The sequence below is a fragment of the Bubalus kerabau genome, chromosome 17 (assembly GCF_029407905.1).
Source record: "Bubalus kerabau isolate K-KA32 ecotype Philippines breed swamp buffalo chromosome 17, PCC_UOA_SB_1v2, whole genome shotgun sequence".
In the NCBI taxonomy this organism is placed as follows: Eukaryota; Metazoa; Chordata; class Mammalia; order Artiodactyla; family Bovidae; genus Bubalus; species Bubalus kerabau.
In genome coordinates this window covers 13,831,713-13,849,900 of record NC_073640.1, presented here as the reverse complement: position 1 = coordinate 13,849,900, position 18,188 = coordinate 13,831,713, and the positions used below count along the sequence as shown (strand labels likewise).

The window sequence follows — 18,188 nt, the reverse complement described above, 5'->3', positions numbered from 1 at the left end:
AAAAGCAGAGACATTACTTTGCCAACAAGGTCCGTCTAGTCAAGGCTATGGTTTTTCCAGTAGTCAGGTATGGATGTGAGAGTTGGACTGTGAAGAAGGCTGAGCACCGAAGAATTGATGCTTTTGAACTGTGGTGTTGGAGAAGACTCTTGAGAGTCCCTTGGACTGCAAGGAGATCCAACCAGTCCATTCTGAAGGAGATCAGCCCTGGGATTTCTTTGGAAGGAATGATGCTAAAGCTGAAACTCCAGTACTTTGGCCACCTCATGCAAAGAGTTGACTCATTGGAAAAGACTCTGATGCTGGGAGGGATTGGGGGCAGGAGGAGAAGGGGACGACAGAGGATGAGATGGCTGGATGGCATCACCGACTCGCTGGACATGAGTTTGAGTGAACTCCAGGAGTTGGTGATGGACAGGGAGGCCTGGAGTGCTGCGATTCATGGGGTCGCAAAGAGTTGGACACGACTGAGCGACTGAACTGAACTGAAGCACATGAAAATGCTCCTGGAAAGGACTGGTAGAGAACGCAGGCCGAAGTGAGGGTTCCCAGGAAGGGGTAGGATCCGGGCTGTGGGGGAGCAGAAGTGGAGGGGACGGGGAAGCGGGAGCCCAGGCTCGGGGATGCGAGGCTGTGCCCAGGTTAGTTGAGGGGAGCGGAGGGGTGCCAGAGTGGGTGGAGGGTCCCATTGCTGGGTGACCTGCCTCTCATCGGGTCTCCCTGGGACCCGCTCTAGTCTCTCCCAGCTCCGCCCTCATCCCAGCCACACCCCCGCTGCTCCCACAGCCGCGGGTTTCTTCGATTCAACCCAGAAAACCCCGCCCTCCCCATGGCTCCTCCCTGGCTCCTCCCCTCAGCCCTCAGCCACTCTCTTCCCGAGTCCGCCTCCAGCTCGCTTCCCAGCTCCTCCCCCGGGGCGGCACCTCGGGAGTCCCACCTCCTTTCTTCCTGCATCTGGCCCCGCCCTCACCACGCCTGTGCATATCCATTGGCTGGATTTTTATTACGCTCCGCCCCCTAGACTTTCACTCCTGCGACTGGGACAGAGAGCTGTCTGTCAGCGCCGTCGCCTGGCAACGGGGTTGGGCCGCTCCAGAGGAAAATCTGGACTGCAACCGGAAAGGCAGATCCGGTGGACTCTGAGGAGGAGGGCCAGGACCTCGGTGAGCGGAGCGGTGGACTTGAGGCTGGGGATAGGGGAAGGTCACCGGCCTGGGGGCCCAGAGGGAGCAGCCTGACCAGCGAAGTGATGGGGATGATGACCTTCGTCCTGGGAGCAGTTAGTGCCGGGGTGGACCTGGGCCCTGACCCTTCCTGGCAGCCGGTGCTTCTGACTTGGGGTGGAGTGGGGAGTGATAGGGGGACAGCTGCGAGGGAGGATCTCCCCGCTAGGTCAGTTGGAGCACAGAAGTACTCCTCTCCTGCTTTTCACGTCGTTGAGGTCAGAGGGTTCCAGGCCGATGCTTGCCGGAAGGTCCCCAGGTTGGAGGCCAGCTGTCAGGAGGGAGAGCGAGAAAGCTGTGTAGACTCGGGAAGAACTGCGGAGCATCTTCGGGAAGAGGCGAGGCAGGGGGGTTGTGTGCTGGAGTGTGTGCTGGGTTGGACACAACCTACTTGCTTTGTCCCAGGAGAGTGGAGCTGATGGCTAAATTCAGGGCAGAGGAGAGAGGAGGAGAAAGTGCCCCCCTGCAGATCAGTCATCGGGGCTCCCTGGAGGGAGGGAGGCTAGCAAGGCTCAGGAGCGGGACAGGTCACCTTCTAGCCAGCAGGGACTCTGCACAGCTGGCGGCTGGCCCAGGCTCAAGCTGACCCCTCCCAGAAGGGCTGCTGGTTCTGGGATGTAAACAAAGCTTGATGCAGATGAGGTGGTTGGAGTCTTCCCAGAAAGGGCATACTGAGGGCCAGGTGACTGCTCCCAGGACCATGCTCCCTTGGAGGAGGTGGGGAGTCCAGGGTGTCTCCTGAGGACGGGAACCTTCGGAAAGGCCCCGAAAAGAATCTGAGCCATCCTTGGATGCCAGCCAGTTTACTATGGTCCATTCTGCAGGAAAAACAGCTCCTGGCTCCCTCCCCAGCACTGAGGGGTTTGTTTCTTCCAAGCTGGGCTGTTCCTCTTGTTGCAAGGCAGATGCAAAGATCTGAGTTCAAGGTCTCAGATCTTGTTGCCTTGAGCTCATGTGTCTCCTCTGGCCTCCAGAACGCTGAGTTAAATGCCCTATGTTACCTCATTTAATCCTCCCCACCTCCCCTCGTTTCAGGACTGGAGGCACTTTCCCTGTTTTATGAGGGCTGGAAATGGCTTAGTAACTTGCCCACAGTCACACCAACCAATGTCAGAACTTGAACTCAGATCTATAAATCTTTGCATCCCCTGTCCAGAGAGGCAAGCGCTGTGGAGGTCAGCGCACTCCAGTGCCGACCATCCTGCTCTGCCCCTCAGCTCCACCAGTTTCTCATCCCCAGCCCTCCTGACATTGGGGGCGGGGTACTCTTTGTTGTGGGGACTGTCCTGTGCATTGTAGGGTATTTAGTAGGACCGCTGGTTTCTAACCACTAGGTGGCAGCAGTGGCTAGAACCACAACCTCCCTGGCCTTGACAAGCAGACATCATTTCCAGCTGTCCCCTGGCAAACCACCCCGTTGAGAACCACTGGGGTTAGCAACCTTAAAGGAACATCTGGGTGTGTCCCCTTGACAGAGAACATGATATATGTAAACCTGCAGGAGACTCAGGCCAGCGCTGGGTGGTTTTATGGACAGCTAGTGATCAAATTGTCAATATCCTCTGGATCATGGAAAAAGCAAGAGAGTTCCAGAAAAACATCTATTTCTGCTTTATTGACTATGCCAAAGCCTTTGACTGTGTGGATCATAATACACTGTGGAAAATTCTTCAAGAGATGGGAATACCAGACCACCTGACCTGCCTCTTGAGAAATCTGTATGCAGGTCAAGAAGCAACAGTTAGAACTGGACATGGAACAACAGACTGGTTCCAAATAAGAAAAGGAGTACGTCAAGGCTCTATATTATCACCCTGCTTATTTAACTTATATGCAGAGTACATCATGAGAAATGCTGGGCTGGAAGAAGCACAAGCTGGAATCAAGATTGCCGGGAGAAATATGAATAACCTCAGATATGCAGATGACACCACCCTTATGGCAGAAAGTGAAGAGGAACTGAAAAGCCTCTTGAGGAAAGTGAAAGTGGAGAGTGAAAAAGTTGGCTTAAAGCTCAACATTCAGAAAACAAAGATCATGGCATCTGGTCCCATCACTTCATGGGAAATAGATGGGGAAACAGTGAAAACAGTGTCAGACTTTATTTTTCTGGGCTCCAAAATCACTGCAGATGGTGACTGCAGCCATGAAATTAAAAGACGCCTACTCCTTGGAAGGAAAGTTATGACCAACCTATATAGCATATTCAAAAGCAGAGGCATTACCTTGCCAACAAAGATCTGTCTAATCATGGCTATGGTTTTTCCTGTGGTCATGTATGGATGTGAGAGTTGGACTGTGAAGAAAGCTGAGCACCGAAGAATTGATGCTTTTGAACTGTGGTGTTGGAGAAGACTCTTGAGAGTCCCTTGGACTGCAAGGAGATCCAACCAGTCCATTCTGAAGGAGATCAGCCCTGGGATTTCTTTGGAAGGAATGATGCTGAAGCTGAAACTCCAGTACTTTGGCCACCTCATGCAAAGAGTTGACTCATTGGAAAAGACTCTGATGCTGGGAGGGATTGGGGGCAGGAGGAGAAGGGGACAACAGAGGATGAGATGGCTGGATGGGATCGCTGACTTGATGGACGTGAGTCTGAGTGAACTCCGGGAGTTGGTGATGGACAGGGAGGCCTGGTGTGCTGCGATTCATGGGGTCGCAAAGAGTCGGACGCGACTGAGCGACTGAACTGACTGACTGACTGCCAGGAAAAAAAACTCTGTTGCACGGATCAAGGTGCACCCAGGACTGTCCTGTGAGAAAACGATTTCAGGGACTGAAGGTTCAGAAATGTGCATTTGGGGAGAAGTAAGGACGCATCGAAGGCCTTCAGTTCCTCCCCAAAGTTAATTGAAGAGGTTTCAGGCCTGATTCAGGTGATGGCGTCCAGGCAGGATGAACTTGGGAACACTGTACCACTGCCATTACTTCATCCTGCCTTTTGGGGGCCTTTTTAGCAGGAGGCGGGGCGTCCTTAGAGCTGTCTTTTCTTTTTAAATTGCATTCACTTATTCAACCATTCAGCCAGTTTTTATTATTATTATTACTTTTATTTATTTATTTTTGGCTGTGCTGGGTCTTTGCTGCTGGGTGGGTTTTTCTCTAGTTGCAGCGAGTGGGGGCTGTTCTCTAGTTCTGGTGCTCGGGTTTCTCCTATCAGTGGCTTCTCTCGTGGAGCATGGGCTCTAGAGCACGCCAGCTTCGGTAGTTGCGGCTCCCTGGCTCTAGAGCCTGGGCTCAGTAGTTGAGGTGCACAGGCTTAGTTGCTCCGCGGCACGTGGGGTCTTCCCAGATCAGGATCAAACTCGTGTCTCCTGCGTTGGCAGGCAGATTCCTCTCCACCGAGCCACCAGGGAAGCCTCCTAGAGCTATCTTGAGATGCGTCCTCTCACCGGTGCCCTGTGGACACCCAGACTGGTGGGCTGAGGGAGTGTGGCCCGAGAGGCTGCCCTTCTCCCAGCTCTTCTTGACTCCAGGCCTGTGGCTCCAGCCAGGCCTGTGGCTCCGGCTGCAGGCTGCCACACCCCGTTCTCCCTCCTCCTGGAAGGAAATCCAGTGTTGCCGGCTGCCGCACTTCTGGGCCTTTCCTGGCATGTCCTCCAAGTAGGGCCCTGAGCTCCCATGCCATGGGCTGCACGTCTCCTTGCGTTTCTCTTCCCCCGCCCCGGTCCTCCCTGCAGGCGCCTCGCCCAGCCTCTGTCCTTTCCCGCGGGTGTTCAGACCCCCTGGAGGCCAGGCTGCTGTCCCCGGACAGCAGTGGAGGAGCCTGTTTCTGGTGGGTCAGAGGAGGGGGCTGGGTAGAGACAGAGGAGCGCCTATCTTGCTCTGCAGCCGCCTCAGGTGCCCTCCCCACACCAGACCTCGCCTGGACGACCCTGGATTTGCCCTGCGCCTTTGTGCACTGCGTCTGCTTCCTGGGTGAGCCCCCCTGGGTGCTGGAAACCCAGCCGGAATGTGTCCTTCGGGACACGTCCTCGCCGCCCCGCTGTGTTCTGCTCACCCCCTCCCCACTGATCTCTACAGCGTTTGCTCCACGGGACACTCCTGCAGGCCCTGTCTGAGGCTTCTGTCTGCTTGCCCTCTGATGGGGCCTAGCCCAGGCGACGCCGTCATCTGTGGAAGGACTTAGGTGCCCGTGCCGGTGTCAGGAAAGCCGTGTCCTGGAGGCGGCAGGCCCCGTGACCTGGGGGGACAGCCCCCGGCTGCACTGGGTCCTCAGCTGTGGAACACCTGGGGACGTCCGAGGAGAGGCGTTTACGGGGCGGTGGGCTTTCAGCCCCAGCCGTCCCCCTTAAAGAGGCTGGTAGCCCCCGAGAGAGCGATTCCTTGGTCCAGAGACAGGAGGCCGCTCTCCCAGGATGTGGGGAATCTGAGGTGCACCATTTAGAGGCATCAGTGTTGAAGGGGCTGGAGGTGGTGTCGGCTGGATTCCCCGTCCCGTCAGCTCTCCCTGGAGACCCAGGCGCCATGGGCCGTGGGGTGCAGATGTGGGGAGGGGCCGGTCACCTGTGGTGAACTGAGGGCACTGATCCAAGGGGCCCCTAAGTGCCTGGGGCCTCAGGGTGTGTCCCGTGGAGGCTGAATGTGGGGGACCCGGGCCAGGCCGGCCTCCTGGAGTTTGCACCCAGGATCTCATGAGGTGGTGGGGAACGGGCTGTCCACCTGAGGGGCGGGCGAGGAACGACAGGCCTTGGACCAGTGTGTCTGCGTGTCCACATGCGCCAGGCTGGCTCGTGTGCCAGCCGCCAGGTGGCCTTGGGGCAGAGTCTCCTTTATGATTTTCAGATTCTATGGGTGGATGAGTCAGGCATGACCCTGGGGGTGGGTGGGAGGTGGAGGTGGGGTCCAAACAGAGTGAGCAAGGAGGGGTCTGTGTCCCTCAGGGCAGCGGTCAGTTCTCTGAAAGTCAGGAACGCTGGGTAGTCTTGGAACCCGAGGCTGAGTAGATGGTGAGGTGTGCAGAGGTGGACAGGAGGGCCCTCCGAGCCAGACGGGGGACCCAAGGGAACTGCTCACGGGGACTGGCATCTGATGTTCCTAGTGGACCACACGCATCTGACAGGTTGGCCTTGGAGCCCACCGGGGTGGGCACAGCTGTCAGCTAGCCTGGAGGGTCCAGCTCTGAGGTGGAGCTGTGCTCACATCTTAAAAACACCTGTTCAGAAGGCAGTCATCTGTCCTAACATGTGAGTCATGGGCCTTCTCTTGTCACAAACCTTCAGGTTTTCTAGAGGAAGTAAAAAGGTGTGATGACCTTTGGTATGAAGACCCTGAGAACAAACTGGAATTCTTAGAGTGCATTTTTATACACTTGCATTTTCAGGATTTCAGCAGGATAACAAGATAGGGATGCAGGGAAGGTTGAGGGATAAGTTTTCAGTGATTTGATAAATTAACAGAGATCTTGAGAGAAATCTTGAATTTCCCTGCTTGGGGAGGATATGAATCTGAAAATATTTTTGACTAAAGCTGTTGTGGATTTACCAGTAATGTAAGCAAAGCGGGGGTGGCAACAAGCAGAAGCAAAACCACAGGCAGATCAGGTCACCGTGCTGGGTCCCAAAATAACCCACAGCCCCCTTCCCGGTCAGAACAGTGCAGATGGCTCGTCTCCTCAGCACGTCCTACGCTATCAGGTGGTTTCTTGGGCTCTTAGAAGAGTTGACAAAGAGGACGGGTCTGCCTTGGCAAGGCCGCTTGGGCTGTGCCCCCCGAGGGAGACCAGGCACCAGCTGGTGCCGCCCCCTGTATCTCAGAGATAAGGAAGCCTCTTGCAGACTGGAACCCGAGCCGGGGGCCGGAGGCTTTCCTTTTCAGCTCTTAAGCTGCTGAGAAAGCTGGGAAGTGGAAGCATGTAGATCAAATGGCCTGTGAGTGACAGCCCCAAACTGCATTGTGTAAGCCCCTGTTTCCAGCAGCCAAGAGTGTTGGAGCCCCTCCTAGGAGCCCTGTGCTGGAAACTTCCTCTGAAGGGCAGATACCCTCCCCTGCCCCACAATGGTGGGATTTAAAATATGGAAGAATGTTGGAGAGCATGTGGAGAAATGGGAACCCTCACGCTTTGCTGCTGGAAATATAAAACGGAAAACAGTTTGGTAGTTCTCCAAAAAATAAACATTAGGTTATACGACCCCACAATTCCATTCCTAGGTATATCCATCCCCCTCCCAGTTTGAAAATAGGGACTCGAACAAGTGCATGCACACATATGTTCACAGCATCCTCAAGATAGAAAATGGCTCAAATGTCCATCAACAGCTGGATGGATAAGCCAAACACAGTATCTTCATAACTGGAATATTACTCACCCGTCAGAAGGAATGAGTCCTATTCATGCTACAATATGGATGAACCCTTAAAATGTTATACTGAGTGAAGAAAGCCAAACCCCAAAGACCACGTGTTGGATGATTTCATGCACACGAGGTGTCCAGAACAGGCAGCTCCACAGGGACGGTGTGTTAGTGGTTGCCAGGGCCTGGAGAGCCCGGAGTGGGGTGTGGCCCCAATGGGTGTGGAGTTTCTTTTCGGGTCATGGAAATGTTCTGGGTCTAGAGGGAGGTGGTGGTCTCACCACACTGTGCATGTACCAAATGCCACTGAGTCGCTCACTTTGAAATGGGTTGTTATGTGTTATGTGAATCTCACTTCAGTAAGAAGAAAGGCCCCACGTGCACCCCACTTCCTCTTGAGGTCTGTGATCCACGCTCCACCTGGATTGTGGACAGCCTGCCCCCTCCACGTGACCTGGGGGGAACCTATGGGCTGTTGCTTTGTGGGGGTGCCCCTCTCCCCAGCAGTTTGACCATGGTGGGTCCCAGATGAAGTCTAAAGACAGGAGTTAGGAGGTTGTGGCATTCTGCCTCCTACGTGGTTGTTTCATCTCGGATGTGCTTTTCTGTCTGAATCGTGCATCGGATTGCGCTGGACCCCTTTCTCTGATGAGGTCTGGGACCCGAATGCAGCCCCTGGGCCACCTGCCTTTGGGTGCCAGCCTCTCTTAGTATCCCTCCCAGAGATGAGGCCTGGGCTGGGTTCTCACAGCTTTGGCCAGCGTGTGCCATGATCCCATCCATATGAAGTTGGGCTGTGACTATTCCCACTTTACGAACGAGGAACCTGGGGCGCAGAGAGTTTCATTCACTTGCCTGAGGCTGCCCAGCCACCAGGAGAAGCCAGGATCGCAAAGGAAGAACGTGTCCCATGGCACTTCTGCTTTGTAGGTGATATTTGCAAGGTGTTGATTTTATTTAAATACGTGTAATCATCCACCCTTATGTATTATTTTTTTCAACTCAGGTTTTTAAAAAAATGAATATTTAGATTAAAATCCTGATTTTTCTACCTTTTAGTTACATTAGCTTAGAAACTATTTTGGAACAAAGAAATCCAGAGAGTTGGCAGTTATGAGCAGGCTTTGAGAAGTCAGAGGAATCTGATTGAGTTTTCGCATTTTATTTGTGTCAACTAATTTGTCCCCTAGAGAAGGAAGTGGCATCCCACTCCAATATTCTTACCTGAAGAATCCCCATGGACAGAGGAGCCTGGTGAGCTACAGTCCATGGGGTCACAAAGAGTCGGACATGACTGAGCAACTAAAAAAAAAAATAATAATTTCTACCACATTGAAACACTACATAGGTCTGCATTTTTGCTGCATTTTGCAAGTAAATCAATGTTGCTAACCTTCACCATATAATTATTGACATTTGTTTTCTATGACTGACATATTTTGGGGCTTCCCTGGTGGTCCATTGGTTAAGATGCCACACTTTCAATGCAGGGGGCATGGGTTCAATCCCTGGTGAGGGAACTAAGATCCCACATGGCATGCGGCAATAAAATAAGATAAAACAGCAGAATAGTTAAAATATATAGGTGGTTTAGTCACTAAGTCATGTCCGACTCTTGCGACCCCGTGGACTGTAGCCCACCAGGCTCCTTCTGTCCGTAGGATTCGCCAGGCAAGGATATTGGAGTGGGTTGCCATTTCCTTTTCTTCTTCTTCTTCTTTTTTTTTTTTTTTTTTTTTTGCCATTTCCTTTTCCAGGGGACCTTCCTGACTCAGGGATCAAACCTGGGTCTCCTGCACTGCAGGCGGATTCTTTACCTACTGAGCCACCTATAAATATTTGATTTCTCTTTCTAACGGGTGTGAACTTCTCTCCTGCAGAGTCCTGCCAGCCGCAGGGACAGATGGGGAACAACAAGAGTCGCCCAGGACAGGAGTGCTCCTCACGGTTTCTCCCCGCAGAGCAGGCCGAGGTCAACAGGCTGTTCGATGCTCTGTCGTCGGAGAAGCTTGGCTCCAGTGCCTCGCCCAGATCCTTCTCTCTGCAGGCACTGAAGGCAAGGGTAACAGCTGGGAGTTCATGTTTAATTTGGAGCAGGAGTCAGGCTGCTGCTGACCCTCAGCTCCTGCAAGGCGGGTGTGGGAACACGGAGAGATGTGTTTCTGAGAAGAAACAGACAGTACCTGCTTCCAGCCTTGTGGGCTCCGTGGGCAGTGTGGCAGGTGCTGCACTCTGCCTTCACTTCGCGCTGTTCAGGGACTTTCCCACTTGAGGTTGACAGAGGTTGCTGACTGCCTCCCGTCTCTTGCACCACCATCCCCTGATTTCTCCTTGCAATGGGTGACGGGCTGCCCAAGCTGTATTTGTGGGTCTGATAACTGCCAAGTCTCAAGTCCACCTTGGCCTTCCGGATTCGTTAAGTGTTTGATGTCCTAGGAATTTTGCTGTTTCCCCAACAAAATAATGAAGTTTCAGGGTCAGGGTGCACCTGACGAGGAGCGAAGACTGCCCGCTTCCCCATCTTTCTGCTCCCCTCCATGGGGCTCTTAACCGCGTGTGTTTGGGTGCTCAGGGTGCGGCAACATCACAGACATCTTTGGGCCATCTGGTGACTTTACAATCTTGTGTGAGTTTCAGGTGAACAACAAAGTGAGTCAGTTACACAAATACATGCACCCACTCCCTTTTAGATTCTTTTCCCATATAAGTCATTACAGATGATTGAGTAGAATTCCCTGTGCTATACAGCAGCTCCTTGTTAGTTACCTATTTTGTGTGTGTGTGTGTGTGTGTGTGTGTGTGTGTTAGTCGCTCAGTCGTGTCCGACTCATTGCGACCCCATGGACTGTAGCCCACCAGGCTCCTCTATCCATGGAATTCTCCAGGCAAGAATACTGGAGTGGGTAGCCCTTCCCTTCTCCAGGGGATCTTCCCAACCCAGGGATAGAACACAGGTCTCCTGCATTGCAGGCGGATTCTTTACCATCTGAGCCACCAGGGAAACCCTATTTTATATATAGTAGCGTTTATATGTCAATCCCAATCTCCCAGTTTATTCCTCCCCCATTTTCTAATGCATATTGAGCACAAAGAACTTGGATAGATAGTTAATGTATCTGGAAGTCCCTAATCTAGAGGAGACCAATGTAGCACTACACAGGCTGTATGTTCCATGTGGAAATAAATTCAGATATGCAAATGACAGCTGCTGGAACTAGAATGGAGAAGATGTTAGCAGAGTGAAAAGCAGCCAGTGGCCGGAGGCAGGAAGGACATGGCCAGTCTGGGGAGACTGGGAAGTCTGGAGGGCAGGATGGGAACAGATGACGGAAGAGTTTGATGGCCAAGATGAGCCATGGGCCGGGACACGTTAGGTATGTGGGTCCTGGGGTGGTATGACACCCTTAGAGGGCAGAGGTGGTGCACTGGGGGTCTGGGAAGGTTCTCTGCTGGTAGTGGCAATTGGTCTTGGTCCCTTAGCTATTTTCCCGTCATCCTGCCGCGTCTGACTTGCACTCTGTCTGGGCTTTTCACCCGCTTGTCCCCACAGGGCCATGTGGGGGACGCTCTTCCCCCAGAGATGGTCACCAGACTATTCGAGGGCATGCGGAGGGTGGACGGCAGCGGGAAGGCGAAGGGGCCCAGCGAGTGCATCTCCCACGAGCAGTTCACAGCATCCATGTCCCACATGTTGAAAGGAACTGCTGAGGAGAAGAGTCTCGTGATCCTGAACATGATTTCTGCCTCAGGAGGTCCCGTGAAAGCAAGAGATGTCCACAAGGTGAGGGGCCACCAGGCGCTTCTCAGCCACCCCAGGCAGTGTTGGTGTCCTTTGGTGGGGGGCTCAGGATGATGCAGCAGCTGGTGAAGGCCTTGTGCAGAAGTCCCCCCTGGGGGGCCCTGGACCACATAACCGGTTGAGGTCAGAACTCCCGGACAAAGAGGCATCGGCCAACTAGACCAGCCGCGGGCATCGTTGGAAAACTGAATAACTACCCAAGTCACGTGGTTCTTCCCACCCTGGGGTCCGCCACGTTGGCCTTAGTGAGAAAAGACGCCCTTCTCCATGTTGATCTGATGTAGGTCAGAGGTACAACGGTGGCGCGATTAACGGTGAAATTGTGATCTTCCAAGTTTACAGAGGACTTGGTTGGCTCTGTGGTACACGTGCTGAACTACAGACGGCAGCTGCGAGGCTGGAGTCAGAAGCCACCCCCAGGCTCCCCATCCAGGGTGCAGGTGCTGGCTGCCCAGCTGTGCTCCGAGATGAGGCTTCAAGGCAAGTGCCCCGCCCTAGTCCCTAGACCTTGGCGTCGGAGAGTGGTTCCACGCCATCTTGTATTAAAGTTTAAAGTCAGCAAGTGTGCATCTTCCAAACTCGAAGGACCGTTGCAATTATCTCTTCCTTGGCATACAGTTGTTCATAGTATTTCCTCATAATCCTAATTTCTGCCAGGTCCGTAGTGACGTCTCCACCTTCATTTCTGATGTTAGTCATCTGAGCCTTCTCTTTTTTTTCTGGGTCAGTCTAGCTAAAGGTGTGTTCCCTTCTTGCTATGTTTAAAGAGCCAGCTTTTGGTTTTGTGGACTTTCTCTGTTGTCTAAACTCTATTTCATTTATCTTCAAGTCTTTTATTTCCTTTCTTCTGCTTCTTTCAGATTCCTTTAGATTTAGTTTTGTTTTTCCTTTTTTTTTAAATTGAAGTATCGTGGATTGTGTTGTGTTGATTTCTGCTGTACAGCAAAGTGACTCATTTAGATTAAATATATTCTTTTCCATTATAATTTGTAACAGGATATTGAATATAGTTCCCCGCGCTCTACAGTGGGACATTGTTGTTTATTCCATTCTGTATATGATAGTTTGCATCTGCTAATCCTGACCTTGGGCTTCCCAGATGGCGCAGTAATGAAGAGCCCGCCTGCCAATGCAGGAGACACGAGAGATGCGGCTTGATCCCTGAGTCAGGAAGATCCCCTGGAATTGGAAATGGCAACCTGCTCCAGTACTCTTGCCTGGGAAATCCCATGGACAGAGGAGCCTGGTGGGCTATAGTCCATGGGGTTGCAAAGAGTCGAACATGATCAAGCGTGCATGCAGCATACATGTGCAGCCCCAACCCCCAATCTATCCTCCCCATCTTCTCCCCATCAGCAGCCACACATCTGTTTGCTGTGTGTGTGCGTCTATTTTTGTTTCACAGATGTATTGGCCTGTGTCGTTTTTTAGATTCCACCTATAAGTAATATAATTCCTTGTCTTTCTCTTTCTGACTTCTTCACTCAATACGATCATCTCTGGGTCCATCCATGTTACTGCAAATGGCCTTACTTTGTTCTTTTTTATTGCTGAGCAATATTCTGTCGTATGTATGCACCACATCTTCTTTATCCACTCCTCTGCCAGTGGGCACTCAGGTTGTCTCCGTGTCTTGGCTGTTGTGCTGCTATGAGCCTTGGGGTGCATGGATCTTTTTGAATTATAGTTTTGTCTGGGTGTGTGCCCAGGCGTGGGATTACTGGATTATGTGGTAGCTCTGTTTTTAGTTTTCTGAGGAACCTCCATACTGTTCTGTATAGTGGCTGTACCAGTTTACGTTCTCACCAACAGAGTAGGAGGGTTCCCTTTTCTCCACACCCTCTCCAGCATTTATATTTTGTAGATTTTTTGGACGACGGCCTGTAGATGTATTCTTTTTTCACTTACTTGATTTGGCTGCACTGGGTCTTATTGCAGCATGCAGGCTTTCTCTGATTGTGAGTGGGGCTGCTCTTTAGTTGTGGCGCGTGGGCTTCTCATTGTGCGGTGTCTCTTGTTGCAGAGTATGGGCTCCAGGCACATGGACTTCAGTAGTTGTGGCATGCGAGCTCAGTAGCTGTGTCATGCAGGCCCTAGAGCACATGGGCTCAGTGCTTGTGGTACATGGGCTTGGTTGCTCTGGGTCATGTAGGATCTTCCCAGACCAGGGATCAAACCCATGTCTACTGCATTGGCAGGCGGATTCCTAACCACTGGACCACCAGGGTCCAGGGAAGTCTTGTAGATGTGTTCTTGATGTCTTTGTGGGAAGAGGTGAGTTCTATGTCTTGTTACTCTGGCATCTTGATTCCGATGTCTAGTGTGGTTTTCTTCGTCTGGTTTCTCAAGGTAGGAGGTTAGGTTATTGGTTTGAGGTCTCTCTTCTTTTTCATATAGGCATTTATGGCCGTGCGTCTCCCTCTAAGCTCTGCTTTAGCTGAATCTCATCAGTTTTCTATGTTGTGTTCTTGTTTTCATCCAGCTCAGTGTTTTCTGACTTCCTTCATGGTTTATTCTCTGGCCTATTGGTTGTTTAGAGGTATACTCTTTAATTTCTATATATTTGTGAATTTCCCAAATTGCCTTCTGAGTTGTAATTTTATTATGTGTGGTTGAAGAACATACATTACATGACTTCAGTTCTTCTCAGTTTATCAAGGCATGCTTTATGGCCTAACATATGGTCTGTTCTGAAGAATATTCCAGACCTGCTGGAGAAGAATGTGTTCTGCTATTGTTGGCGGAGAAACAGTATATATTTCAATCTACTTGGAATTTAAAAATATCTTGAGGTGAATCTTGTAGCTTTGTTGACATATAAAACAACAACAAAATTGACTTATTTTATAAAAGCGTTACTGATTTATTATAAAGCTGGATTTCTAAACACAGTGTGAAAAATTAAACGAGATATTTGGAACTTGGAAAGAATAATAACACAATCCACTGTGAATATATGAGGCCGTCATATATGGATGAATTCCCAATAGTTTGTCTTCTGGCGCCACTGCCATGCCACCTCTGTTCTTAGTAGGTAAGAGATGGAAATCAGAAGCATAGGTGTTGGTTAGAAACAATGAAGCATAATTTGTAGTTAATGAAACCCATTCTCCCCAGATAAATTGAGGGGTGCCCAGGAAGTTACTAACCACTACCCTGATGTAAGGCTTCCCTGGTGGCTCAGTCAGTAAAGAATCCGCCTGCCAATGAAGGTGTCCAGGGTTCGATTCCTGGGTCAGGAAGATTCCCTGGAGAAGGGAATGGCAACCCACTCCAGTATTCTTGCCTGGGAAATCCCATGGACAGAGGAGCCTGGTGGGCTACAGTCCAAGGGGTTGCAAAGAGTCAGGCATGGCTTAGCGACTACCCCACCACCACCCTGACATAGCTGGAGGGCAGTGGACGTCTGAATCCTTCCCAAATGGCTTTGTTAAACTAGTGGCTTTGGTGTAGCCAGCCCTCTCAGGAACGGGTGCTGGGGAGTTTCAGGGCCCCAGGGGGAGGGTGTAACTGTCTTCTGGGCCTCTGAAATGCAGCGGGGAATGCAGAGAAAAGGTAAGAGCATTGATGTTGAGTTGTTTAGATGAGCACCGTCCAACAGGGGTAGGATGTGAACTGCAAAGCAAACCATATGTGAAATTTTAAATATTCTAGTAACCACGTGAAAATAGCAAAAAGAAACAAGTGAGATTAATTTTAAGAAAATTTCCAAAATATACTTTAACCTTGGCTATGTTTAAAAAAAAATAATAAATAAAACTGAGTTATTTTACACTCTTTTTTGGTTTCACACCAAGTCTTTGAAACGGGGCGTGCATTTTACACTCACCATGCATATCGATGCGGACGAACCGCACGCGTGGCTCTCCTGTTGGACAGAGCAGGTTCAGGAAAGCAGACGGGAGGCGATGCCATTGCCCCCCCACCACCCCCCAGCGCTGTTTTCTCCTCCACTAGGTGGCGGGAAGCTTCTGGGGCCTCAGTGGTTGGACCGCGACTGTGACCAGGCCGTGCTCGAGGACTGGGTGTTCCGGGCCCACCACGTGGCCACGTTTCTGAGCCTGGTCATCCACCAGGGCTTCCTCCTCCTGCGCTCGTCCCTCAAGCTGGCCACCCTGGTCCCCGAGCGCCAGGTGGACCCGCAGCGGGAGTTCACCAGCGTCCTGGACGTCCTGTCCGTCATCTACGTCAACTCGCACCTGCCCCAGGAGCTGCGGCTCCGCTGGCGCCTGCTCTTCGCGACCGAGCTCCACGGGAACAGCTTCGCGCAGCTCTGCGGGCGCATCGCACACGGGGGGCCCTGCCTGGTGCTGCTCGAGGACCGCGACGGCCACGTGTTCGGAGGCTTCGCCTCCTGCTCCTGGGAAGTCAAGCCTCAGTTTCAAGGTGAGACTGGGCTGCCTGAGCCCCACGTTGGTAGCGCTGCGCTCCTTCCAAGTTCTGGTCCCTCGGCCGCCATGTGGAGACCTCTGAGCCCGCCAGAGCGCATGCGCTGTTTCTTCCGTCTCCTCCCCCAAGCGTTTTTTTCTAGACGTGTTTGGGAGGATGGGGAAGCATGGTGTTTATGGAGGTTTAACTTCACGGATTTCTGTATAGACTCTGGCTGCTGTGTCAGGTCGGAGAAGGCAATGGCACCCCACTCCAGTACTCTTGCCTGGAAAATCCCATGGATGGAGGAAGCTGGTGGGATGCAGTCCATGGGGTTGCTAGAGTCGGACACGACTGAGCGACTTCACTTTCACTTCTCACTTTCATGCATTGGAGAAGGAAATGGCAACCCACTCCACTGTTCTTGCCTGGAGAATCCCAGGGACCAGGGAGCCTGGTGGGCTACGGTCTATGGGGTCGCACAGAGTTGGACACTACCGAAGCGACTTAGCAGCAGCAGCAGCAGCAGCTGGGTCAGTTAAGCCAGACAGGTGTCCTCACCCCTGGATTTCAGGTGAGGAAACAGCAGCTCAGCATCATTAAATGGTGCAGTGCTGCCTAGCAGGGCTGTGTTAGGAGTTTTCTTTTTTTTTTTTATTGGGGAGCCGGCCATACCAGCACCCTCTGCTGACACCCACCCACGCCCCAAACTTGCAGGAGGACCGCAACTCTGGCTCCGCTGTCTGTACACACGGTTTAGGACAGAGAACCACTTGCCCACCTTGTCACAGCATCACGGGGAGGGTCCCTGGGGGTGAATAGCTGGGTCTCTGTGATTGGAAGCTCTGCTCAAGGACGTGGAAGAACAGCCCCGAGAGTCATTATTATCTAGACGAAACTTGCACGTTTTCCAGCTCCTCTCGTATTAACCCAAAGGTCATCTCTGCTGTGTCTCCAGCTTTCATTTACAAGAGCAGCATTCATTCCTCTGCTTAAAGAACTGTGGGAAAAAGCAGTTACCAGGTTTTCAGACGTGAGCTCTTTCTGTCGTGAAGCGTGAGGCCAGGATTCCAGCAGGGGGCAGCCCAGCCTCGCAAATGCCTTTCACATCCTGGGCTTTTCTCATCTGTTGGTCCCCCAGTCACCTCGAGTATTTGTGCCTTGAAGAGACACCCACAGGGTCACTCCGTTTCCGCTTCTGCCGGCCGAGGGGCAGCCAAAGGCCCGCAGCGCTGGGCGGAGTCTGGCTCCGTCCTGGACGGGGTGCTTTACCCTTTCTGCTGGGGTTCCCAGAACCATGGGGAGGGCAGACTGTAAACTGTGGGGTGATGGGGGGTGGTGTGGTGGCGGGAGTCCGGGCAAGGAGCCCCCTGTGGGACTGCCGCCTTTGCAGATCATGTGACTCCTCGGTGCTTGCCCTGTACCCTGGAGTGGAGGGTCGTCTTCCCCAGGTGGCCCTTCCCTTTGGGTGTGGATCCCAGAATGGACTAGCATGGGGTCCCTGCTCTGTGGCCCCGGCACCTTACTCAGCACTGGGAGCCAGTGAACACTGGCTGAAAGGCAGCCTTGGGACCAGCAGGGGAAGTGATGGTCCCGGGGCTGCGGGTGGCACCAGGCCGTTACTTGAGGCGAGACCCATCCTTCTGGGGCACATGGACTCAAGCCTGAGTCTTTAGCCTGGAGGGCAGCCCTGTGTCTCCCAGTCCCGATGGCCTCCCCAGGCTCACCTCACTTCCTCCCCCACTCCAGCGCCCACAAACCTTGCTCTACAGCTGGGGGGTCCCGCTGTTCCCTCATGCCTGCCATGCGGGGGTCCCTCCTCCACGGAGGGGCCCTCACCTGGCCGTCTCCATCTCAGGCCGTCCTTCCTGGTTTCAGAGGAGCTGAGTCCCTGTGGAGGGCCCTGGGGTCCATCTCGAGGGGAGGCTTGAGCGTTGCAGGTCCTGACTCTGCCTGTGCAGGCCTGCCTGCCACCCAGGGCCGTCCTCCTAAGGCCTCCTGGGGCTCAATGCCTGCCTCGTGTCCGCCCTCCGTATTCGGGCTCCCCGCCTGCTTCCTGGAGCTTCCTTCCCCAGTGCCTGAGCTGGGTCCTTTGTGAGGTGCCCTCACACTGTCACCGGGGTGGGGCAGTGCTTCTGGCGAAGATCCCACGGCTGTGGGGCACGTCCCTGGTTCCCACCTAGCTGGGAGCTCCCCAGGGTGGGGGTGTGTGCCCTCCGTCACCACCCCGCAGTGAGTGCATGGGGGTGGGAAAGGAGTCTGAGGTGGAGAGCTCCACATTTCTGGAGCTCTGATTGCACCTCTGCTGAGTGGAGCATGTCCACGCCTGTGGCCAGGTGAAGGTGGAGGGTCACCTCTCCCTGGGTGCGCCCCCCTCCCCAGCCAGCTGCATCTGCAGGCATCCTCTGTTCTCTGAATGGCATGCTTGAGGCTGTGCAGGCGCCCAGTCGGGGCCCTCAGTGACCGCCTGCCCTTTGTGCCCACGCGGAGACAAGGCTGCTCTTT

At 52.9% G+C, this 18,188-nt stretch overlaps 1 protein-coding gene across 5 annotated transcripts in view; it reads left to right on the top strand.

Annotated features, from left to right (window-relative positions):
* Positions 1-18,188, top strand: part of MEAK7 (MTOR associated protein, eak-7 homolog) — a 62,811-nt gene that overhangs the window by 38,965 nt on the left and 5,658 nt on the right. For 2 of the 5 annotated variants that reach the window (XM_055553957.1, XM_055553959.1), the window contains exons 2-5: positions 9,397-9,578; positions 11,067-11,297; positions 11,651-11,795; positions 15,273-15,701. In XM_055553957.1, the coding sequence (XP_055409932.1) occupies positions 9,420-9,578; positions 11,067-11,297; positions 11,651-11,795; positions 15,273-15,701 (964 nt within the window). In that variant the 5' untranslated portion in view covers positions 9,397-9,419. Of the gene's footprint in view, positions 1-298; positions 1,164-9,396; positions 9,579-11,066; positions 11,298-11,650; positions 11,796-15,272; positions 15,702-18,188 lie in introns of those variants that run through there. The other 3 variants (XM_055553956.1, XM_055553958.1, XM_055553960.1) reach the window with 3 other exon arrangements.